This window comes from Aspergillus piperis (genome assembly GCF_003184755.1).
Source record: "Aspergillus piperis CBS 112811 unplaced genomic scaffold BO85scaffold_3, whole genome shotgun sequence".
NCBI lineage: Eukaryota > Fungi > Ascomycota > Eurotiomycetes > Eurotiales > Aspergillaceae > Aspergillus > Aspergillus piperis.
The window spans coordinates 1,156,681-1,179,384 of NW_020291593.1; the positions used below are offsets into that span (position 1 = coordinate 1,156,681).

Genomic DNA, 22,704 nt, shown 5'->3' on the forward strand with positions numbered 1-22,704 from the left:
TACTCGAATGTCATCACTGCAAGGTCTTTTGTATATTTATTGTAATCAATAACTGGGGTAGATCAAGACAGACGATCCGATCTATCTACACTACAAAGTAATTATCCCGATCCGGTTGCCCAGATCACGGACTCTCAATAGCCTAAAACGGTTTAACGCGGGATCAGACGATCGCGGCCTGGAGGCTCAGGCGACCAGCAGACTGGCTGGCAACGCAACGGGGGATCAACTCCTGAGGCTGGCCAGAGTGACCACCGCCCGGACTAGAAGCCCTCCTGCCCTCCTTCCTGCCCGGCTTCTTCCAGCTCTCCTCTCTCACACTCGCTTTCCACCAGACCTCGGTGTGGATCCCATTATCGTCTTGTGATTGCCCGTCTCCCATGGTGATCCTCTCTTGACCTCATCCGTCTCGACTCTTCTCCTTCTCCCCTTACCTTCACATCCCGCACCTACTTGCACCTACCCTTTTACTTTCGCCACGCTCTCCGCATCTGACGTTGTTCCAGCGGCGCTCCCCGTCGTTGTCTCATCCCACCCCCGGAAAACAGAACAACTATCCATATCCCATACTCATTCACCAGCACGAAACCTACGCTTTAAGACTACTCTGCGGCAGCAGTGCAACTGACGTCTTCCGTCATGGCAACCAATGGCCACTTTGCCGCCATTGGCAACGGCAGCAGCGACAAGACAGCATATGAACACGGGGTGCAGGTCATCGACGAAAACAAGGAGTTCAAGTAGGTCCTTTCCTCATGTCTATGAGTTCCAATACGACGGTCGTTGTCTGTTACGTCTGGGTTAAGTCTCAGGGGTTCAATTCAGAATGCGACTTTCCGTCATCCGCATCACCTGTTCAGGGGCTTTGGAGCGGCGCATCAGCTAACAACAACTATTCCAGTGCCAATCTGTCCAAATATCTCACTCTGGAGGATGTCACACCAGCCGGCTTCAATTATCACCTCATATCCGTCTTCGGCTCCCAGTCGACGGGAAAGTCGACCCTACTCAACCATCTGTTCGGTACCCAGTTCTCCGTGATGTCCGAGTTGGAACGCCGTCAAACTACCAAGGGTATCTGGATGTCCAAGAATAAGAATGGCGGCGACGGATCAATGTCCGACAACATCTTGGTCATGGATGTTGAGGGTACCGATGGTCGCGAGCGTGGAGAGGACCAGGACTTTGAGCGCAAGAGCGCACTGTTTGCGCTTGCGACGAGTGAGGTCCTCATTGTCAATATCTGGGAGCATCAGGTTGGATTGTATCAGGGTGCCAACATGGGCTTGTTGAAGACTGTTTTTGAAGTCAACATGCAGCTGTTCCTGAAAGATAGGGCGTACGTTTCGCACATTGTTCTACGTGTTGCTTGTGCTTTCTGCTGACCCTTGACCTATAGTACCAGCCACCGTTCTCTACTCTTCTTCGTCATTCGTGACTTTGTCGGCAACACGCCTCTCCAGAACCTGCAGCGGACACTGATGGAGGATATGTCGCGCCTATGGGATTCGATCTCTAAGCCTGCCGGTTTGGAACATTCTTCAGTCCATGATTACTTTGACTTCCAATTCTACGGCCTCCCCCACAAAAGCTACCAGCCAGAACAGTTTGTTGCGGAGACAAAGAAGCTGAGCCTCCGTTTCCGTGAAGGACAGAAGGACCCCAGTTTGGATGCGCGCAAGGGCGAGTTTTCCGATGGAGGCGTTTTCCTCCCGGAGTACCACCGTCGCATTCCCGCGGATGGCTTTTCTCACTATGCGGAGGGAATCTGGGACCAGATTGTGAACAACAAAGATCTCGACCTCCCTACTCAGCAGGAACTGCTTGCACAGTTCCGCTGTGACGAAATTTTGCGGGAGGTTATGGTTGCATTTGACGATGCGATCGTTCCCTTTGAGGACAAGCAGTCGCAGGCGGCTCGCCTCGGGGAACCGGAGATCCTTGGCGGCTTGGGAGCGGCGATGCGGGCCTCGCGGTCCAAAGCCTTCAAGAGCTTCGAAACGGAAGCCAGTCGCTACCACAAAGGAGTTTACCAGCGCAAACGGGCCGAGCTCGAGAGCAAGATTGATACACGTTTGAAGGCTCTTTTCCAGGGCCAGCTGGATGCGACCCATAAGTCTGGTATCACCGAGTTCAGCGACGCTGTGTCGGGCGCTGTCAAGGCCGGCCAGAAGAAGGGGACCGGTTATGACTTTGCCGAAATTGTGAACGAGGAAGCGACCAAGGCCGTACAGAAGTTCAAGGAGGTTGCGCACGAAACTGCCGTCGAGGGTGCCGCCTGGAGTGACTCTCAGCAGCAACTGGCGTTGTATGAGAAGGAGCTGGCGGAAGTGAGCGCACGCCTGCGTCGTGAGGAGATGCGACGACTGGCCAGCCGGGTCGAGCGTTGGGTGCAGTCCCGCCTGGGCGAGTCCGTTGGTCTCGAGTTCAATGCCCTTGGGTCCGGACGGGCCGGGGGTGGCGCTCCGGAGGAGGGGGAAAAGCCTACGGAGAAGAAATTCTGGGACCGAGTATGGAATGTGTTCGTGGAGACCGTGCTGGATGCGGAGCGCAGATTCACCGACCGCGCCAGTAGCTTCGATGCCAGCCTAGAGGAGGTGGATGTTGGCCTGTGGCGGTTGCGCCGTAAGTCTTGGGGTGTTTTGCGTGCGAAGATTGACGAAGAAATGGTCGAGGGCAATCTGCTACTGAAGTTGCGCGAGAACTTCGAAGACAAGTTCCGTTACGATGACGCCGGTGTGCCCCGAATCTGGCGGCCAACCGATGACATTGAGGGCATCTACACGCGGGCGCGCGAGTCAACATTAACCCTGATTCCCCTTCTATCACGTTTCCGACTGGCGGAGACGTCTGCACCGCCGCCACTGGATCGCTGGGTTGGGCACACGCCCAGCTCTGCGACTGCGGCCGATGAGGAGGACCTGCCGCCGATCGGCGGAGTCGACGAAGAGGAGGGAAAGAGCTTGGAAGAGGAGATGACAATCCTTAGCGAGTCTAAGCGACAGGAGCTGACAGTGCGGTTCAAGAAGGCTGCGGATGGAGTGTATGTGGAGGCCAAGCGCAGCGCCATTGGCGGCATGACGCAGGTGCCCCTGTACTTTTATGGTATTCTTCTGGCGCTTGGCTGGAACGAAATAGTTGCTGGTAAGTTTTGCTTTATGAATTTCGGAGTGTGATTGACCATGGCTAATTGTGCACAGTTCTCCGTAACCCCGCCTACTTCTTCCTCTTGTTTGTGTGCCTCGTTGCAGGGTACGTGACGTACCAGCTCAATCTGTGGGGACCGATCATGAAGATGACGGAGGCTGCGTCGAACCAGGCGCTCGTGGAGGGCAAGAAGCGACTGCGCGAGTTTCTCGAGTCTTCGGATACGGGACGACAGGCGATTGCGATGTCGACGGCCGGCGGTGCTGGCCGGGGGGAGCAGGTGGAGATGTCGCGCCTTAACAAGCAGGGAAAGACGACGGCCGAGGATGAGGATGGTGACTTGTGAGAGAGATAGATGGGGTTATTTATTACTTGTATTCAAATGTATTCTTCATTTATAGATACTGCATCCAAATGCACCGTTTAGCATAGCATCCCGCATTCCATTTGATTCCCATATCATGCCATTGCCGTTGTGGATATTAATCAACGTCTCCGCGTTATCTCGCAATCGCAATCCTGCTATCTCTCTCAACCTTCGTTATCACGCGTTCCTGCAGGCGCACCTCCGATGGCACTGCAGCCGGACTCCCCGCGGCGCCGGCACTACAAAAGGCTAAAGTGTCTAGTCTAGCCTCCAATGTGCTCGCCTCCATCAGCATCTCATCCATTTATCTTCTGACGATGTCATCTGCAGGCTCCACCCCGTCCGGCTGCCCCGACGCTCTCCGACGGTGCACAACAATCAATTCTGCAGTCACGCTCAGGATTTGTCTCTGCCGCACTCCTCATGCCGTGCCTGGTTTAATCTATGCATTGGAGTAAGGTAGTATCGCCTAGCAGGAGCGGAGTTCCTGCTGCGCTCACGCCATGGCGCCGGCGCAGACATAAATCGCTCACTTCCTCCGGCACTGGCCGTTCTCTCGTGCCAGTTCGTCTACTGTGGTTGTAGGATCCTCAGTTCCCTTCGACAGCTCACGATGCGTTCCTTCTCCGCTGTCGCTGCCGCAGCCCTGGCGCTCTCTTGGGCGTCTCTGGCTCAGGCTGCTCGCCCTCGTCTTGTGCCCAAGCCTGTCCCTCGGCCAGCTTCGAGTAAATCGGCTGCGACCACAGGCGAGGCTAACTTTGAGCAGTTGCTGGACCATCATAATCCAGACAAGGGAACGTTTTCCCAGCGGTACTGGTGGAGTACTGAATACTGGGGTGGTCCTGGGTCACCGGTGCGTCTCTAGCATTTGGTCGTATGACCGGCCATATTGGAATCTAGCCGTTGGCAGAGCCCGTGAACATGAGGAACATTGCTGATTAGACTAGGTTGTCCTCTTTACTCCTGGAGAGGTCTCTGCCGATGGCTATGAGGGGTATCTCACCAATGAGACTCTCACTGGCGTCTATGCGCAGGAGATCCAGGGTGCCGTCATTATCATTGAGCGTGAGTGTCACCGCTGCCATGGAAGAAACATAGCTGATTGATCCCAATCCAGACCGCTACTGGGGCGATTCCTCACCTTATGAGGTACTCAATGCCGAAACTCTTCAGTATCTTACACTGGACCAAGCCATTCTGGACATGACCTACTTCGCCGAGACGGTAAAGCTGCAATTCGATAACAGCAGCCGCAGCAATGCGCAGAATGCTGTATGTTACCTTCACCGCTCTATGCTTTTGATAGGTGCTGACGATCTAGCCCTGGGTCATGGTCGGTGGATCATACAGCGGTGCCTTGACGGCTTGGACCGAGTCTGTCGCGCCTGGAACGTTCTGGGCTTACCATGCCACTAGTGCCCCTGTGGAAGCTATCTACGACTTTGTGGGTGTAATTTGCTTTTCTTGTCTCTACTCGCAGCTAACCAGATCAGTGGCAATACTTCTACCCCATCCAGCAAGGCATGGCACAGAACTGCAGCAAGGACGTGTCCCTGGTAGCCGAGTATGTCGACAAGGTTGGAAAGAACGGAACTGCCAAGGAGCAGCAGGCACTCAAGGAATTGTTTGGCCTGGGAGCTGTTGAGCATTTCGATGACTTTGCCGCGTGAGTACTTCCATGTCCATAGGAGAAGCCATTCTGACAGGAACAGTGTCCTCCCCAACGGACCGTACCTCTGGCAGGACAACGACTTTGCCACAGGATACTCTTCCTTCTTCCAGTTCTGTGACGCCGTCGAGGTAGGCCACCTCTAACAGCCCCATAGCAAAGCATTATACTAATGAAAGCAGGGTGTCGAAGCCGGCGCGGCAGTAACCCCCGGCCCCGAGGGTGTCGGCCTCGAAAAGGCCCTGGCCAACTACGCAAACTGGTTCAATTCAACCATTCTCCCTGATTGTATGCCACCACCCCTTGTCTCATCCCTTTCTATCTTCAAGTCTAACCCAGTGACAGACTGCGCAGGCTACGGCTACTGGACCGACGAATGGAGCGTCGCCTGCTTCGACAGCTACAACGCCTCGAGCCCTATCTACACCGATACATCCGTCGGCAATCCCGTCGACCGCCAATGGGAATGGTTCCTCTGCAACGAGCCCTTCTTCTACTGGCAAGAGTGCGTACCACTTACCTCCTTCCACGATAACACATGAAGAACCCACTAACGAAAATCCAGCGGTGCTCCCGAGGGTACCTCCACCATTGTGCCCCGGCTCGTCAGCGCCTCCTACTGGCAACGCCAATGCTCGCTCTACTTCCCCGAAACGAACGGCTACACGTACGGTAGCGCGAAGGGTAAGAACTCTGCCACGGTGAACAGCTGGACCGGTGGGTGGGACATGACCCGCAATACGACGCGGTTGATCTGGACGAATGGGTAGGTGTCCTAGATTCCGTAGAGTGTAATTGATGAAGTCAATGCTAATAAACTGGTGAAGGCAATACGACCCCTGGCGCGACTCCGGTGTGTCGAGCACTTTCCGGCCTGGTGGACCGCTGGCGAGCACGGCGAATGAACCCGTGCAGATTATTCCGGGCGGATTCCATTGCTCGGATTTGTATATGGCGGATTATTATGCGAACGAGGGGGTAAAAAAGGTGGTGGATAATGAGGTGAAGAAGATTAAGGAGTGGGTGGAGGAGTATTATGCTTGAAGGTAGAGACGGTGGTTGATGGTAAATATATATATGGACTGTACATAAGGAATGTGTTATGGGACATGATGATGGTAGGTATGGTCATGCCAATCGATGAGATAATAGTATATGGCTTTTTTACCAATAAAAACATTATGTATGTGGGAAATGTGACATTGCTCACCTTATAAGTATATCGGTTGTCGGGATGTATAGTGTGTAGATACACCCAGTTCATCAGACCTTCTTTTACGTGGGTTTACCTGAAGACTCTACTGAGTCATTCTGTCTTTAGAGTATCCAGATAATAGCCAAACCATCCACTCATTCAAAAGACCAGCTTGACATGCATATCACCGGAGTCACTGCCAGCCATTTACGGTGAAGGTCATAGTAGCCTGAGACAGTCAGTATCAGCCGTGTAGTTATAGATGATAGTTGTAGACAACTATATATAATTGCTAACCGTTAACACCAGATAAATATAAGAACTAACCGACTCAGTCACCCATATGATATTATGTGAAAAGATGTTTCTCTCAACGATTCATGGATGTTCAATTCGAGATTTATGGAGGCTAGGACAAAGTATGGAGATGATATATATAGGAAATAGAGTTCTCAATCTTCACAAGAACGCTGGAAATATAAGAACATAAATAATCAATAGCTATTAAAGTAGCTGGGATAAGTGAACCGTGACCGGATAGCCTAGCAGACTTTTATCCGGAGGATTCATTGCCTGAATAAGCGTACCAGGCCGAATCCGAGTAAACCCTGGGAATCGATCTGGTACATTTCTACCGCAATGGGTATGACGTAGGGGAAGGCAAGCATCCACCGTCCATACTCACATGACTCTAAGCCGTTGCAGATCCCTCCAGATCTGACGACAGCATTATCCGGATACTGAACTCCTGAAGTCCTGTTTTAAATAGTGCTCGGCCTCTGCGAAGTTTAACATCCGATAGTCACGACGATCCGGGCCGTGCCAGCCTGAGGCAGTCAGTGAGTAGTCAGCGGAGATACTTAGTCAGCGCTGTTAAGCAGGCAGAGATTCCGCTATCCGCTCAATTCGGAAGCCGGATCACCTGGATTTGTATCTCATCCGCAATCCACTTGTGGATCAACGTGGCTGATCGGGTCCTCTGAAGACAAAGATCCGCTGACACATCCCACAATGGCCCCCGTTCATTGGTGGGCGTGCTTCAGGCACCCTCAACAGCATCTATTCTTGCGAGATCCGATGGCCAGCTAGGCTGGACCCCTGCTCCACAACTTTACCGGTCCATACTAAGATCCGCATCCGAGTATACGCACAGCCTAGATCGACTTGGCTTGTTGTAGACTCAAGCTCTGTACCCTTGAACCATGGAAGCCACATCGGCCCCCCTGGGGACCGATATACCGGCCAGGGGAATGCGAAATTGTTCATATATGACTGGGACGTGAGCGCGGTTTTCCTTTTTGAACAACATTAAGAAAAATCATCGCATCCCTCTTTATTCCTCCGTGATCGCTGCCGTTTGACAGCCGGCTAGCGTCTACGACATGGCTCCCGATCAGACCGGCCCCTGGTCCCAGGACGAGGACCATCTATTACGCCAAAACACACCTAACACACAGCATACGCATAATGAAGAAGACCCATCCCACCCCTCTGTGGCCCTCATTGGTCCCGAGGAGAGACAGAATCTAGTTCGGATTGCGACTCATGAGTCCATGAGACGGCGTTCAAGCGTCTATACCCAGCATACAGCCGTCTCTGGTCGTCCAGATACTATGGGCACGATCCGAGAGGATGACCCCTGTCTTGACCCCCAGACGGACAAGTTCGATCTCGGAAAGTGGCTCGCATATGGTCTCGGTGAGTTTCGTCAACAGGGTGCTCTCGATCTTCGACCAGGCATCGTGTTCAAGAACCTTTCCATCTCAGGGACTGGCGCGGCCGTCCAATTCCAGGATACTGTCGCATCGACCTTCAGTGCCCCTTTTCGCATTGGCGAGGCACTTCGGAATCGTCACTCTCCGCCCAAGCGGATTTTGAATGAGTTCAACGGTGTTTTGAAGAGTGGAGAGCTTCTTCTTGTTCTTGGTCGTCCGGGTGCGGGCTGCAGTACTTTTCTCAAGTCACTTTGTGGTGAACTTGATGGCTTGACTGTCAATGATGACAGCGTGATACATTACAATGGTAAAGACACTCTCATTATCTACATGTGAACCTACTGACATGAGACAGGCATCCCTCAACATCAGATGATCAAGGAGTTCAAAGGTGAAGTGGTCTACAACCAAGAGGTATGTCTATGCTGTCGTGAGCTAGCATTACACGCACTAATTAGGTTATAGGTGGACAAGCACTTCCCTCACCTCACCGTTGGCCAGACCCTCGAATTCGCCGCCGCTATGCGCACCCCACAGCGTCGTATCAAAGGGTTATCTCGAGACGAACACGCGAAGCATATCACTAAGGTAGTCATGGCTGTCTTCGGGCTGAGCCACACGTACAACACCAAGGTTGGAAATGAGTTTATCAGGGGTGTCTCAGGAGGAGAGCGCAAGCGTGTTAGCATTGCCGAAATGACTTTGGCCGCAGCACCTTTGGCGGCATGGGATAATTCGACCCGTGGTCTCGACTCGGCCACGGCGCTGAAATTCGTCGAGGCTCTGCGATTGATGGCTGATCTGGCAGGCTCAGCTCATGCAGTTGCCATCTACCAAGCGAGCCAGAGCATCTATGACATCTTCGATAAGGTGTCGGTACTCTACGAGGGCCGCCAAATTTATTTTGGACCTACTTCGGAGGCGAAAGCCTTCTTTGAGCGACAGGGCTGGGAGTGTCCCCCGAGACAAACCACAGGCGATTTTTTGACCTCTGTTACCAACCCTCAGGAACGCCGGCCACGTGCAGGCATGGAGAGCCGTGTTCCTCGCACCCCTGACGACTTTGAAGCCTATTGGCGTCAGTCACCCGAGTATCAGAAGACGCTTTCCGAGGTTGCTTCGTATGAAAAAGAGCATCCTTTGCATGGCAACAAGGTTACCGATACAGAGTTTCACGAGCGCAAGCGGGCTGTGCAGGCTAAACACACGCGACCCAAGTCACCATTTCTGCTGAGCGTACCCATGCAGATTAAGTTGAACACGAAACGCGCCTATCAACGGCTATGGATGGATATCCAGACCACTGTATCAACGGTCTGTGGACAGATCATCATGGCCCTGATCATCGGCTCGGTTTACTACAACGCTCCTAATGACACTGCTTCTTTCACTTCTAAAGGGGCGGCGCTCTTCTTCGCCGTCCTTTTGAACGCACTGGCAGCTATGTCTGAGATTAACACGCTCTACGCCCAGCGACCGATTGTGGAAAAGCAAGCTTCCTATGCTTTCTACCATCCAGCAACAGAGGCTATTGCGGGTGTGGTGAGCGACATACCGGTAAAGTTCGCTCTCGCAGTCGCGTTCAACGTTATCCTCTACTTTATGGTCAATCTTCGACGCGAACCGGCCCAGTTCTTTATTTACTTCCTGATCTCCTTCATTGTTATGTTTGTCATGAGTGCGGTCTTCCGAACTATGGCGGCGGTCACGAAAACCATCTCCCAGGCCATGTCGCTGGCAGGAGTTTTGATCCTGGCTTTGGTCGTCTATACTGGATTTGTGCTGCCCGTTCCTTCAATGCACCCCTGGTTCGAATGGATTCACTACATCAGTATGTCTCATGTTCCTTTTGTCTCCGACTCTTGCTGACTTGCTAGATCCGATCTACTACGCATTTGAAATACTTGTCGCCAACGAGTTCCACGGTCGCGAATTCCCCTGCTCTTCATTTATTCCGTCATACGCTGACATGAATGGCTCTTCCTTCGTTTGTTCCACGTCCGGATCAACTGCCGGCGAGAAGCTCGTCAGTGGAGATCGTTACATCGCCGTCAATTTCAGGTACTACTACAGCCACGTGTGGCGCAACTTTGGGATACTGATTGCTTTCTTGATCGCGTTCATGGCGATCTACTTCCTGGCCACGGAGCTGAACTCGTCCACCACCAGCACAGCCGAGGTCTTGGTCTTTCACCGCAGCCAGAAACGCGCCTTGTCGCGTGCTACGGGCCCAAAGTCTGCTGATGTTGAGAATGGAGTTGAGTTGAATACCATCAAGCCGACTGGTACGGAAAAATCGGAGAACCTTGGAGGACTCGCTCCGCAACAGGACATTTTCACCTGGCGCGATGTGTGTTATGATGTCGATATTAAGGGAGAGACTAGACGGCTTTTGGACCACGTATCAGGCTGGGTGAAGCCTGGAACCCTCACTGCGCTCATGGGCGTCAGTGGAGCAGGAAAGACAACCCTTCTTGATGTTCTGGCTCACCGTACCACCATGGGAGTGATCACCGGTGACATGTTCGTCAACGGCAAAGGGCTGGATGCTAGCTTCCAGCGAAAGACCGGGTATGTTCAGCAACAAGATCTCCATCTTCAGACAGCCACTGTTCGGGAATCACTGCAGTTCAGTGCTCTGCTTCGCCAGCCGCCGAATGTCTCCCTCAAGGAAAAGTACGACTATGTCGAAGAAGTGATCTCTATGCTGAAGATGGAGGACTTTGCTGAAGCAGTAGTCGGAGTTCCAGGGGAAGGCTTGAACGTTGAGCAACGCAAGCTGCTAACCATCGGTGTCGAGTTGGCTGCGCGACCAAAACTTCTCCTCTTCTTGGACGAGCCTACAAGTGGTCTAGATTCGCAGAGTTCTTGGGCTATCTGTGCCTTTTTGCGCCGCTTAGCCGACCATGGTCAGGCGGTTCTCTGTACCATCCACCAGCCTAGCGCCGTTTTGTTCCAACAATTCGATCGGCTGTTATTCCTTGCTCGCGGCGGTAAGACTGTCTACTTTGGACCAGTGGGAGAGAACTCGCGCACACTTCTCGATTACTTTGAGACCCATGACGCTCCACGCCCTTGCGGAGAGGACGAGAACCCTGCCGAGTACATGCTCGAGATGGTCAACAACGGCTCCAATGCTAAAGGAGAGAACTGGTTCGATGTATGGAAACAAAGCAGCGAGAGTCAAGATGTCCAAGTGGAGATCGATCGCATCCATGCCGAGAAGCAGAACGCACCTGCCGAAGAGGACTCTGAATGGAGCCATACTGAGTTTGCCATGCCGTTCTGGTTCCAGTTGTACCAAGTCACCTACCGAGTATTCCAGCAATACTGGCGCATGCCCTCGTACGTGCTGGCGAAATGGGGCCTGGGCGTGTTTGGCGGCCTTTTCATCGGGTTCTCTTTTTACCACGCCAAATCCTCTCTCCAAGGATTACAGACGGTTATCTATTCGATCTTCATGCTGTGCTCTATCTTCCCCTCCCTTGTACAGCAGATCATGCCTCTTTTCATCACTCAACGGGACCTCTACGAAGTCCGCGAACGTCCCAGCAAAGCCTACAGCTGGAAAGCATTCCTAATGGCCAACATCATCGTCGAAATACCGTACCAAATCGTTCTCGGCATCATCGTCTTCGCCTGCTACTATTTCCCCGTAGTAGGCATTCAAAGCTCCGCCCGACAAGCCACCGTGCTCATCCTCTGCATTGAATTATTCATCTATACCAGTACCTTTGCGCACATGATAATCGCCGCAATGCCCGATACCGTCACAGCCAGTGCCGTCGTCACTCTCCTCTTCGCCATGTCCTTGACTTTTTGCGGTATCATGCAGTCGCCTTCCGCTCTCCCGGGCTTTTGGATCTTCATGTACCGCGCATCCCCATTCACGTACTGGGCGTCGGCCATGGTGTCTACACAAGTGTCAGGAAGGGAAGTGGTGTGCTCGTCGTCGGAGCTGTCGGTTCTTGACCCCCCAACGGGTCAATCCTGCGGCGAGTATCTTGGACAGTATGCGGAGCTTGCTGGGGGGAATTTGCTGAACCCGATTGCTACGACGGGTTGTGAGTACTGCTCTGTGAGCACGGCGGATGCATATATCAGTATGACGGGCATTGTGGCGAGTGATAAGTGGAGGAACTTTGGGATCTTTTGGGTGTATGTTGTTGTGCAGATTGCGGCGGCGGCGGCGTTTTATTATTTGTTCCGGGTGAAGAAGTGGCGGAAGCAGTGATTTAGCGGCTGCAGGTGGCTTTTTAATTTTTTTCTTTGTTCTATATTGCGGTGACTTTTGGGGTGCTTATATAGGTGCATTTCTTGTTGATATATTTAGATTAGAGATACAGTCATAATAGATTTCCTCATTACTTACAACTACATTTCATCATAGTCATCTTTTTTCCACTGCTTACGCGTCTAACACTCACACCAACAGATTCTATCCTACTGAGACACTGAAGGAGTTGACCCAACCTGCAAGGACTGACACATGTCTCACATTGACCGCAGTGGCTGCCTCGTGAAGGTGGCGTCTGAACACCCGGGATGGCAGCCCCTTGCGGAGACGATAGTCACTCATGGAATGAAGAAGTCACGACGTACCCATCGTTCCTTTAGGATGTTCTTCTACATGGAGAGGTTTGAAACATGCCATGATGTCACTTGCTACATAACATACCATGTATCAAACCGACCTTTGTATGGTACCTTCACATTCGCCCTTCCAAGACATCTATGGACGTACAAACATAGTCCTTGATGTACAATCCGAGCTAAACATACATCACCCCAGAGTCAGTAACTAACCGATATAAAGATCATCAAGACACACATAATATACACGACCAACTGATCTTCTATACCCTCGACTCCCTTGCACTGAATATCATTCATGCGATCTACCCCACAGACACACACACGCAAGGAGACCATCCCTAGCAACGTAGAAGTATTCATTATATCATGAGTCCTGAAGGATTGAGGGTTGAGGGTAAGTATAAATCACCTCACTTCCTCGTGGCAGCACGATACTTCCACCTCCTTATTATTCTATCCCTCGAAGATAGTTACTTACTACTTACTTATTCCTGTCATGATGAAGTTCTGCATCCTCTTCCCTATCGCGACTATTCTCTCGTTCGCCGCGGCGCAGAGTATCCCGGATTGTCTGGTATGTTGTTGTTGTTGTTCCTGGACCTTGTCATGGAAATGAATGATATGAAATTTGGTGTGGAGTTAGTTGCTAATGATATCTTAGGGCAACTGTGTGGAGTCGAGCACAATCTGTGGCGACGGTGATCTTAACTGCTATTGCACCAATACCGGTTTCCAGCAGGGTGTGGTGGATTGTTTGAATAATAGTGGGTGTGGGGATGAGGTGCAGAGTATGTGTTCCCCTCTTGAAACTGGAGTATTGAGGTAGGTGGAAATGGCTGATGGATAGTTTGTGTAGCTGGTATCGATCTCCAGAATCAGCTCTGCGGTTGATTGAGTGAACAGTGCTTTGAGGGAGGGTTGGGACGATGAAGAAGGGCTTTATGAGATGCATGACGTGACTGATCATTAACGATGAATCTTCTCTATACTTATATCATCTATCCGTCTTAGGTGGTATCTATATATACATAACCCGAGATATGAAGGCAGTGTAAACGCAGATGTGGATAGGAGGTATAATCTATTCCCACTCGGCCAACAACTTCTCATCCAACCCCACATATCCCTCGACAATCTTCATCCCTCTAACCCTCTCCTCTTCGATCATTTCCCACGTCCAATCCGATACCCCTTGTCCTGTAGCATTATTGTCATCCTTACTCAACACCTCCCCCACCCCCTCTACAATCCCCTCCACCGTCCCCTCTTCCTCCTCCTCAACCACCACTCCATCCTCACCCTCCCCATCACCAACACTCCTCTCCGGCAACATCCCACTCGCCCTCAACACCCTCTCCGGCGGCACAGTAACCCACCCCTTCTTCACCACATACTTACTCACAGCCGTAGCAAACACCTTCCCATTCGCCTTCCCTCCATTCTTCCCATTCCCAGAACCCATCCCCACAAAAGCAGACAACACATAAACCCACTTCCGATCCCATCCCACCACGCGACTCAACACGCGATACCTCTGCAACGGCCCAATCTCCCTCTTAAAGCTAGTAAAGGTCGATCCCAGCGCGACATACACCTTCTTCCCCACATTGACCTTGGCATTCTCATCCTTCCCGTTCTTCAACTCGTGGTCGAATTCCAAGCTCACGAGCGCCAAACCCGGTGTGTATACCCTTGTCACGATGGCTGTGCGGGAGATGTCCAGATCGGAGAAATACGTGCTGTTGGATTTGTGGAAGTTGTAGTCGGTTTCCCAGAGGGAGGTGCGCGTGGTGAGTGTGTGCGGATGGAAGATTGGGTGGGTTTGGATGTTCTTTTGGTTCTTGCTGGTGAGGGTTGGAGATGGGGGACAGGTTGGGAAGGGTGGGGAGGTCGGGGAGCGGCGGAGGTTGAGGAGGAGGTGGGTTAGGAGGCGGATCTATTAGTATTCATTATCTTTCATTAGTATTTGGTGGATATGGGTGGGAAGGGGGTATGGGATACGTACGTGCCACGAGAAAGGAATGTTCTTGAGATTGAGTAAGGCGAGGACAATGGCGAGGGATTTCCAGGAGAAAAGTGTGGGGAGGATGACTTCGCGGAGGGTGGAGAGGTCGGCCATGATGATGTTTATTATTATGTGATTATGCGATTATGTAGATGTGGATGAATGTACAGTGGGAACGGGGATTCCCCGGACTTGACTATGGAGAAGAAGATGAGAACAGGAAGAGAATGAACGAGTGGGATCCTGCATGAGTTTTAAAAGGAGACTGAATCAAGGAGAAAGTTGTTTGTTTGTAAGAAAGTAAGCCGGAGACTCAATCTTGGGGCGATCTCGGAAAAACTACCTCGGTCTGGTACCTCCGTCGGAGTTTATCTTATCGCAGGTGATTAGCCCTTGTTTCCCCTTTGGAAAGTCTATTACTGAAGTGTAGAGGTTGTTGAACATTATATCTTGAGTGATTTCTGGTAATACATGTCTTTTAAATGTCATATTGCCTTTGGTTATCTACATTTGTCGCAGTGAGAGCCTACATCTGAATTACCCGAATCGGTATAGTGTTGATTAGCTGCCTCGTGGATATCCACTTTGAACATCATATTCCTGCTGAAGTGTGTTATGGGTGATATCTCACTTCTTTCTCAGAATCTAGTTATCTATCACCGAATTGAAAGTAACATAGTCTCATGTTTGCAGCTAAATATCTGCCTCTATCACTGTCCATAACACAATACAACTCGCCCCAGCTCAGCTCAACTAAGCGCTAACGGGCTAGTAGTACTAGTGAATGAGACTAAATGCATGAACGAGCAGACCAATCAATGCACTCTTCCAAATGCCGACAAATAAGCGCTAGTATGATACAAGTGAATGAAAGGACTATAAGATGTCTCTACAACAGCACCATAGCCATCGTAGTTCAAACATCGAATACCTTTCTCCTACACATACCAATCAACGAAGTACAGCAAATCATACAAGATACATCAGTTTACACCATGTCCACCCCCCAAGACCGCCACCCCGAACTCTTCCGCCCCGTGAACAGCGAATCCCCACGAGGCAAGAAGCGCACCGTTCCACTCCAAGTCCTCTGCTTAGGATTCAACCGCACCGGTACAGCCTGTAAGTACTTATTTGTACCATACACCTCAAAAATCAGCATTCCACCCTACAATTACCAAAAGCAAACCTATACTAAGAGAAGGAATAATAGCAATGTGCTCCGCCCTCGAAACCCTCTCCCTCCCCTGCTGGCACTCCATCCACCTAATGTCCGACAAATTCGGCACCATCCCCATGTGGCAAGAAGCCATCGACCGAAAGTTCTTCAACGCACCAGGTCCCCTCTACGGCCGAGCTGAGTTCGATCAACTGCTCCACGACTACGCAGCCATATCATCCGATACCCCGGCCATCGCCTTCTCGGAGGAGTTGCTCAACGCGTACCCGGAGGCCAAAGTAGTCCTGGTGGAGAGGGACATCGACTCGTGGTACCAGAGCTGGATGAACGGCGTGATTGCCAACACGTATGATCCTATCGTGACCATCATATATACCATTGATCGGTGGTTCACGCACCCGCTGGGGAAGGTGCATAAGTCGACGTTTGAGGGGTGGTTGGGGATTAAGGGACCCGAGGATGCGAAGCGTGTCAGTCGGGAGAAGTATAAGGAGCATTATGCGTTGGTGAGACGGTTGACACCGCCTGAGAGGTTGTTGGAGTTCAGGTTGAGTGAGGGGTGGGAGCCGTTGTGCGAGTTCTTGGGCAAGCCGGTACCTGAGGTGCCGTTTCCGCATTTGAATGAGAAGAAGTGGTTGGATGAGAAGGTCAAGATTGTGATGTGGAGGGGGATGGTGAGGTTGGGGTACAGGGTTGGGTTGTGGGTGTTGGGGCCGGTGGTGGTGGCGGCGTTGGTTTATAGGGTTATGGGCGTGTAGGAGTTTTAACTAGGCTGTGGTGTTGAACGCTGTCTTTGTATTGAGTAGTTCACTAATGGGAAGATATTGACATAATCAGACCGAAGAAAGCAATGCAGTTTGTGTGGTCAACGTCTGAGCGGGTGCTGCTTCTGTCGCCCATGAACCACGGCAATATATACTCTGTCCCATTCTACAATTAAAATCTATGCTCAGCATACACCGAATACAGACCAAACAAATACCCCATCTCCACTCAACACACAGCCCCAAAAACCACCGACCTAACTTCCAAAGATCTACCTAGAAAATCGCCATACAATTCGGCGGACTCGACACCCCCGTCTTACAATTCAACGGACTCGAACTAACAAAAAACGTCCACCTGCCCAACCTCTCACAAACCTCCTTCAACCCCTCCAGATCAAACATCTCCCCAATCGGCACTCCCCACCCAGCAAGGAGGAAATGATGTAAATCCCACTCCTTCTCTACCGGCGGATACACCTCAAAGCTGACCGCATCGCCCGCCACAGCCGCGAAATGCTGGTCCCAGAGGAACCGCACCACACGCTCACTCTGCTCTAATCCTGCATGCTGGGGTGTTTGCTGTCGACTATACTCGACCTTCTCTTCATCGGACATGTTATCCCACGTTGTCGGTAGACCAACGCGCAGGAAGAGAATGTCGCCTGGCTGGAAGGTAATGTTGCATTCCTTCGCGATGGTGAGGACGTCGTCGAGGGAGACGGTGTGGCGGGTTAGGGCGTTTACTGTGATGCCCTTGGTTCGCTGGATGTAGGAGGCGTAGTCGATTAGGACGCCGCGGCCGGCGATGCCCTTCTTGGCCCAGTGGGCTATGCCGATCCGTGCGGACGAGGGGTCGAGGATCTCGGTGGAGGTGGTGCCGCCGTAGAAGACGCGGCGCTCTGGGTCGTCGGGTGTAGGGGCCGGGGCGTTGTGGTGTCGGAGACCGTCCCATTGGGAGGATTGCTGGGGATTGAAGTGGTATTCGTCGTCGAAGGCGTGGCCTTCGTTGACCCATTTAATCTGGTGGGCGAAGGGTTTGCGGCCGAAGCCTGTGTTTTGGTTAGTTGGCGATAGATGATGGGTTAGAAGGAGGGGTACCTGGTGGGTTCAGCTTCTCCAGGTCCCAGTTGAGGCATACGCGCTCGCCAGTCTGGATCTGGGTGCGTGCTGCGTTGGCGACCACTTCTGGGGTGAGGAGACGGAGCATCCCCAGCCCCTCGTCGGCGGAGTTGGGGGCTGCGGGCCAGTAGCGCCGCTTGTCGGGGAGGTCGTCGTAGGTTTTGGGGAGGGATTCGGCCATGGTTGTTTGGCAGTGGGGGTATGGTTGAGAGGGAGTCGTGTTGTTTGTGAAGAGTAGGGATTACAGGTAGAAGTGAAATGAGAGATGGTAAAGAGCGTGAGGGGTTGTTTAGTTGATGATGGATTGGCGGGTGGGGAAGCCATCGGAGAAAGTCCGGGAGATCCATGCGGTGCTTGCTTCACTTAGGGTTCATCCGCCCATCGTTCTGATATACTCCCACGTCCAGTATTCCTAATGTGGACACGAGATAGTATGTCTAAAATAATCTTGGCATCGTAAATCATACTCAGATTCGGTCAGACAGGTTATGCAAGGGGTACATCATATGATCCGAGATTGCGTGAATAATCACCTCGGAGGATATTCAATGTGACAGGTATTGCAACATCCAGAATAGCACTGAAAAAAACCTTGTCTATTCAAAGATCTGAATGTTCATCGGAGTGTGCAATAGATCTACCTCGCCTTCTGCTTCCCTTTCACTTCCCCTCCCACCAACCACACTATCAAACCTTGCACACCCTGCAACACCATTCTAAATACATATTCCAACCAACTAACCTCCCTCACTGCACACCCCTTTAGTCGACTATCAGCAACCTGAAACGGAATTTTGGCCCCAAGCTCCCCGGCCACCCCAAACGCACTCGTAAACGCATCCTCATGAAACCCATACATCGTCCACGCTCCCACGTAACTGATACCTCGTGTGCCCTGAATCGTGGGTAGCATGGTCTGCGCCCGCACCGCCGCCGGAGTAAACAGAGGATGTTCGTACTGAAACACTCCCTGGATGGTGCGCTCATCCGGCATGAAAAGCGGATTCATCGTCACCAACACCGACCCGTATCTCGCATGCGAGACCCCTTGTGCCCGGTTCATGCTATATGTAACACATACCTGGTCTGCCGCGCCGTTGCTCAGATAATTCCAAGTGGACCAGACCCGGCGGTTCTGTGGAAGGAGGGCCTCGTCGGAGTGGAGAACTGCAGTGTTGGTGGTTGTTTCGAATGCTGAAAGGATGGATTTCTCTAGCGGAGTTGCTGTTTTGGATACTAGGGAGAATGCTTGGGGTGCAGGCGTAGCAAGGATGACATGGTCGTAGGTGGCCGTTGTGCCGTTGGCGGTGGTGATATTGACCTTGCCCGAGTGTGGATCATTCATGACAGAGACAACGGGCTGATTGAGAAAGACATGGTCCGAGGGAAAGTCGGCCATGATGGTATCAATATAGCTCTTTGCGCCATTCGTCACGCCAAGCCACTCGAGACCGTTCCCGAGCGTATTAAGCAGATTGTGATTGTATCTGATAGCATTAGCTCTGCATAAACGTGATATAGGATAAAAACATACAAAAACCGGATGAGGGTCACGGCGGGGAATTGCAAGTTGCACTTGTCCGGACTCGTGCTCCACGTCGATGCCGTCAACGGGATTAGGTAGTTGTCGCGGAAGAATGCCGAGTATCCCTCCTTCTCGAGGTACTCGCCTATCGACATGGTATTGTCCACATCTGGGAGACGGAGAAGGTCAGGAGCGAAGTGGTTGAACCTCACCATGTCGAACACCATCCGCCACATTGACAGAGAGAACAGGTTTCTTCTTTGAGCGAAAAGGTTTCTCAAGGAAGAGCCTGCCCATTCAAATGACCCCGAGTTGGAGAATCGCGAAACACTAAACGACATCTCCGAGGGCGTGGTTGGGACATCAATAGTTTTGAGGAAGTTTAAGAAGTTGGCTGTTCCGTTAGACTAGGTCTGGAGTAGAAGAGAGGAAACTCACGATAGGTGGAATTGTTGAGCACAATAAATCCAGTGTCGACATTGACGCCATCTTCTCCCTTCTTGAACTCTACAGTATTGATGTGGCCTCCAAGACGAGGAGCCGCTTCGTAGAGGTAAACCTGGTGAGGGGAGTGCTGGTGAAGGGCCCAGAGGGCAGCCATGCCAGCAGCTCCGCTGCCAATGATGGCTATCTTCCTGCTAAATGATGTTAGCCAAAACTCAGCTATGGTATATAGAGCACAGCACCTGTCTTCCATGTCGTGTAATGAGCGATCTTAACGATATTCAGTGTACACTCTGTAGATCATGAGCGTGATTCCGGCTGGCTACTGGCTATTTATGTCCTAACTTGATACTCTACAGGAAGATTGACCAAGATCTTGTTGCGTGGCAGCGGATGCTACTTCACTCAAGTAACAGCATGACGTGCTTTGTCACTCTACATGCAGATAATCCGTACGTGTACATTCCCTTGCCATGCTCCTGCAAGCTAGACAGAATTCACTTCGACCATTCACTTCCTAGAATTCACCGCCCGAGTTACGTTTTCGTAGCACGTACCCCTGGTCTTTGTGTGACCGTTACGTTCAGCTGATGTTGTAGCAGGATGTGGCGGCTAGTCCGATCATTTCATGGTATTTCACCAGATTAGGGTTCTATGCCGAGCAGTCCGAGCGAGATGTTAAGCTCCCGGTTCGCGTCACACTTTGTTGATAAAGTTTGGGTTGATGTTGGCTGGTCATCCGGTCCACGGTAAAGCCAGTAATCTGGTCGAGGTTATAAACTCACAAAGAAAGATAGACTGCGGGAATGGGCATGCGTCAATTTTGTGTCGACTGGACGAATTATCGTGGAGAAGGCGATGATAACGTTAAGGAGATAGGTGACTAAGTTACCTCAAAGCTAGCAGCAGGGTCACGAATATACGCCGAGATTCCTCCGCCCATAGCATCATCAAAGTATCCATGGTCGCACAGAGAAATCCGATTTGGGATGTAAATAACACTAGCTTTTCATTGTACCAGACTTTCAGTGAGTGAGCAGGTTGCATTTGACCATGTGTGGTTACAGGAGTATTTGTTGGGCAGTATCGTTGAATCAATACCAATAAACTACCGCTCTACTGCACCATATGACAAAGAATTGATCAGACAGTGGTATCATCTGGAGAATAAACCAGACTAAGGGTGGCCAGGAGACCCCACCCCACAGCCAGGAGGGCGACAAGAACTTCCACTTCAAAGAGCGGTACGTGTCCAAAGGCAAAGTAGCGACTAAGAAACAACTTCATCACTTGCATCCAGTAGTGCCTCTGTTCAGCAGGACTACAGCTGGTCAGCACGTAGTAGTCCAGGGCGGACAAAGAACGCAGACCAGCACTCGCTGCGGGCCGCCCCTTTCGGAACCAGGCGATGATTCGAAAAGCGAGACAACCGGGTCTAGAGAGTTTGGCAAGTTCTGGAAACGAGCCTGATTCGTCACAGAATAGATCCCGAAGAACATTCATGCGCGACACGCGCAGGAAATCATGTCCCGCCAAGAGCTTGAAGACTTCTTCAGCGGTCAAGGCTTGACTCTCTACGAAGGAGGTGTAGAAGTCTGGCCGTAGAACGCGAAATCCAACGGCTTTGTCCGGGCATTTGCTCGAGACTGCACGCGCCGAAGGTGATTGCATGATCTCGACCGCGTCGTTGGCAAACAGTCCTGCAGCGGAATACCGCACGGTAAATGATCCGTCAGTGTTCTCCACTCGATGCCGCAGGTATCCCCTAACAAAATACTCGAGCGATCGTTCGAGTCGATTTGCGCGCCGACTGATTGTTTTCTCCAATGGCACCGGCAGAGACCAGACCCGTAATTTCCGTTGCACATGCAGCATCGCAGCCTGGAAATAGATGCGTGGCTCCGTCAAAGCCCCCACCCACCCCCACGATAAGATCAGCTGGGATCGCTGGTAGGCGGAGAGAGCAGCTGGGCGGATCGCCGGCCCCGTAGCGCGAATGGAAGCAATGAGTCGGACCCGATTCGAAGCAACTAGCACGATCCGACTGTCGATCGGCCTTTCGCACCGCAAGGGATCAGCGGTGGTTAGGGTATATGCCATGCCTTCTCGGGGATTGAACGGTGAGACATGAAAGTCTTTCGACCAGATGCTGGAGAAGTGGTTCAATGTATGGCAAGGCTGATCTGCAGGATCGGCAACACTAGTGCCCCCGGAAGTTGACCCAGTCGATAGGAGCAAGTACATATGCCGCTCACCAAAGTTGTTGTTCACCTCTAAGATAACGGTGGCCAAGGTTTTGTTTATGGAATATAGATACCAGAAAGAGACGGGATTAAAGACATGGCCTAGCACTTTGGGAGCAGTAAGAAGAAAGACGTAGGGATAATCTTCATCCCGGAGGCGCTGGGTTGACGATTAGTGAGACACACGCGCAGATGACGGACGGCTTTACCTGACTATGCAAATACTGACGAAGCTTCCCGTGCAGTCCAGCATGGTTGCCTCTTTCCAAGTAATCACCAGGATCCACGGTAAACCATCCAGAGCCGACCACAGGCAAGTTGTATTTCTCGATACTGTTGCCCCGCCACCGAACAGGCAGCACAACCCAAAGATAGGGATAGGAGAATGAATGAACAACTGGATGTACCCTGGTGTGTCGAACCCGACAGGGGTAGAATATCGGCTCAGGTATCCTGTGCAGATCTGAATCTAAAGAACGTGTAGTCATGTTGGAAGAGACAGGCAATAGCAGAGTTGGTATTCGTGCGGTGGACTAAAAAGAGTGCTATTATAGGCGGCATTTGATGAATAAATACGCACTGCACCTGCGCAATAGCCATGCTGGCTCCTTGCCATGGTGAAAGGCAAGGCGTTGCTGCCGTGACAGGCGGCACAAATTCACCTGCATGGGTACCTTACTACCTGTGGTATCTTCTTGATTTGGAGAAGCTAATTTGAATGATACCGTCCTT

At 51.6% G+C, this 22,704-nt stretch overlaps 9 protein-coding genes across 9 annotated transcripts; 5 read left to right on the plus strand and 4 right to left on the minus strand.

Moving 5' to 3' along the window:
- The first annotated feature begins 252 nt into the window (after positions 1-252).
- sey1 (dynamin-like GTPase SEY1) lies at positions 253-3,508 on the plus strand. The gene is made up of 4 exons (XM_025659477.1): positions 253-740; positions 902-1,339; positions 1,400-3,144; positions 3,201-3,508. Exons 1-4 carry the CDS (start codon positions 640-642, stop codon positions 3,491-3,493), a joined length of 2,577 nt encoding a protein of 858 aa, XP_025519073.1. The 5' UTR covers positions 253-639; the 3' UTR covers positions 3,494-3,508.
- A 567-nt stretch (positions 3,509-4,075) lies between these two features.
- On the plus strand, positions 4,076-6,401 carry BO85DRAFT_446327 (putative serine peptidase). Its single transcript, XM_025659478.1, has 10 exons — positions 4,076-4,367; positions 4,462-4,579; positions 4,632-4,786; positions 4,836-4,958; positions 5,008-5,180; positions 5,227-5,314; positions 5,366-5,471; positions 5,529-5,688; positions 5,749-5,949; positions 6,011-6,401. The coding sequence occupies exons 1-10, from the start codon at positions 4,128-4,130 to the stop codon at positions 6,225-6,227; spliced, it is 1,581 nt and encodes a 526-aa protein (XP_025519074.1). The 5' UTR covers positions 4,076-4,127; the 3' UTR covers positions 6,228-6,401.
- Positions 6,402-7,693: 1,292 nt separating this feature from the next.
- On the plus strand, positions 7,694-12,465 carry BO85DRAFT_390890 (ABC multidrug transporter). The gene is made up of 4 exons (XM_025656788.1): positions 7,694-8,400; positions 8,449-8,507; positions 8,559-9,924; positions 9,971-12,465. The coding sequence occupies exons 1-4, from the start codon at positions 7,761-7,763 to the stop codon at positions 12,325-12,327; spliced, it is 4,422 nt and encodes a 1,473-aa protein (XP_025519075.1). The 5' UTR covers positions 7,694-7,760; the 3' UTR covers positions 12,328-12,465.
- Positions 12,466-13,188: 723 nt separating this feature from the next.
- BO85DRAFT_484898 (CFEM domain-containing protein) lies at positions 13,189-13,580 on the plus strand (the record flags this gene model as incomplete). Its single annotated transcript, XM_025663272.1, has 3 exons — positions 13,189-13,263; positions 13,351-13,477; positions 13,546-13,580. The coding sequence occupies 3 exons, from the start codon at positions 13,189-13,191 to the stop codon at positions 13,578-13,580; spliced, it is 237 nt and encodes a 78-aa protein (XP_025519076.1).
- Positions 13,581-13,646: 66 nt separating this feature from the next.
- Positions 13,647-14,970, minus strand: BO85DRAFT_517363 (uncharacterized protein). Its single transcript, XM_025664900.1, has 2 exons — positions 14,695-14,970; positions 13,647-14,625 (listed from the first exon to the last, which is right to left on the minus strand). The coding sequence occupies exons 1-2, from the start codon at positions 14,806-14,808 to the stop codon at positions 13,771-13,773; spliced, it is 969 nt and encodes a 322-aa protein (XP_025519077.1). The 5' UTR covers positions 14,809-14,970; the 3' UTR covers positions 13,647-13,770.
- A 628-nt stretch (positions 14,971-15,598) lies between these two features.
- Positions 15,599-16,541, plus strand: BO85DRAFT_390894 (sulfotransferase family protein; the record flags this gene model as incomplete). Its single annotated transcript, XM_025656789.1, has 2 exons — positions 15,599-15,816; positions 15,908-16,541. Coding segments are annotated over exons 1-2 (759 nt in total), but the record flags the coding sequence as incomplete, so codon positions are not given.
- Positions 16,542-16,650: 109 nt separating this feature from the next.
- BO85DRAFT_390896 (uncharacterized protein) lies at positions 16,651-18,099 on the minus strand. Its single transcript, XM_025656790.1, has 2 exons — positions 17,740-18,099; positions 16,651-17,690 (listed from the first exon to the last, which is right to left on the minus strand). Exons 1-2 carry the CDS (start codon positions 17,939-17,941, stop codon positions 16,915-16,917), a joined length of 978 nt encoding a protein of 325 aa, XP_025519079.1. The 5' UTR covers positions 17,942-18,099; the 3' UTR covers positions 16,651-16,914.
- Positions 18,100-18,338: 239 nt separating this feature from the next.
- Positions 18,339-19,982, minus strand: BO85DRAFT_446332 (NAD(P)/FAD-dependent oxidoreductase; the record flags this gene model as incomplete). The annotated part of the gene is made up of 4 exons (XM_025659479.1): positions 18,339-19,247; positions 19,295-19,679; positions 19,724-19,923; positions 19,972-19,982. The coding sequence occupies 4 exons, from the start codon at positions 19,980-19,982 to the stop codon at positions 18,398-18,400; spliced, it is 1,446 nt and encodes a 481-aa protein (XP_025519080.1). The 3' UTR covers positions 18,339-18,397.
- Positions 19,983-20,872: 890 nt separating this feature from the next.
- On the minus strand, positions 20,873-22,225 carry BO85DRAFT_456751 (uncharacterized protein; the record flags this gene model as incomplete). Its single annotated transcript, XM_025661469.1, has 2 exons — positions 20,873-22,132; positions 22,187-22,225. 2 exons carry the CDS (start codon positions 22,223-22,225, stop codon positions 20,873-20,875), a joined length of 1,299 nt encoding a protein of 432 aa, XP_025519081.1.
- Positions 22,226-22,704: the final 479 nt, after the last annotated feature.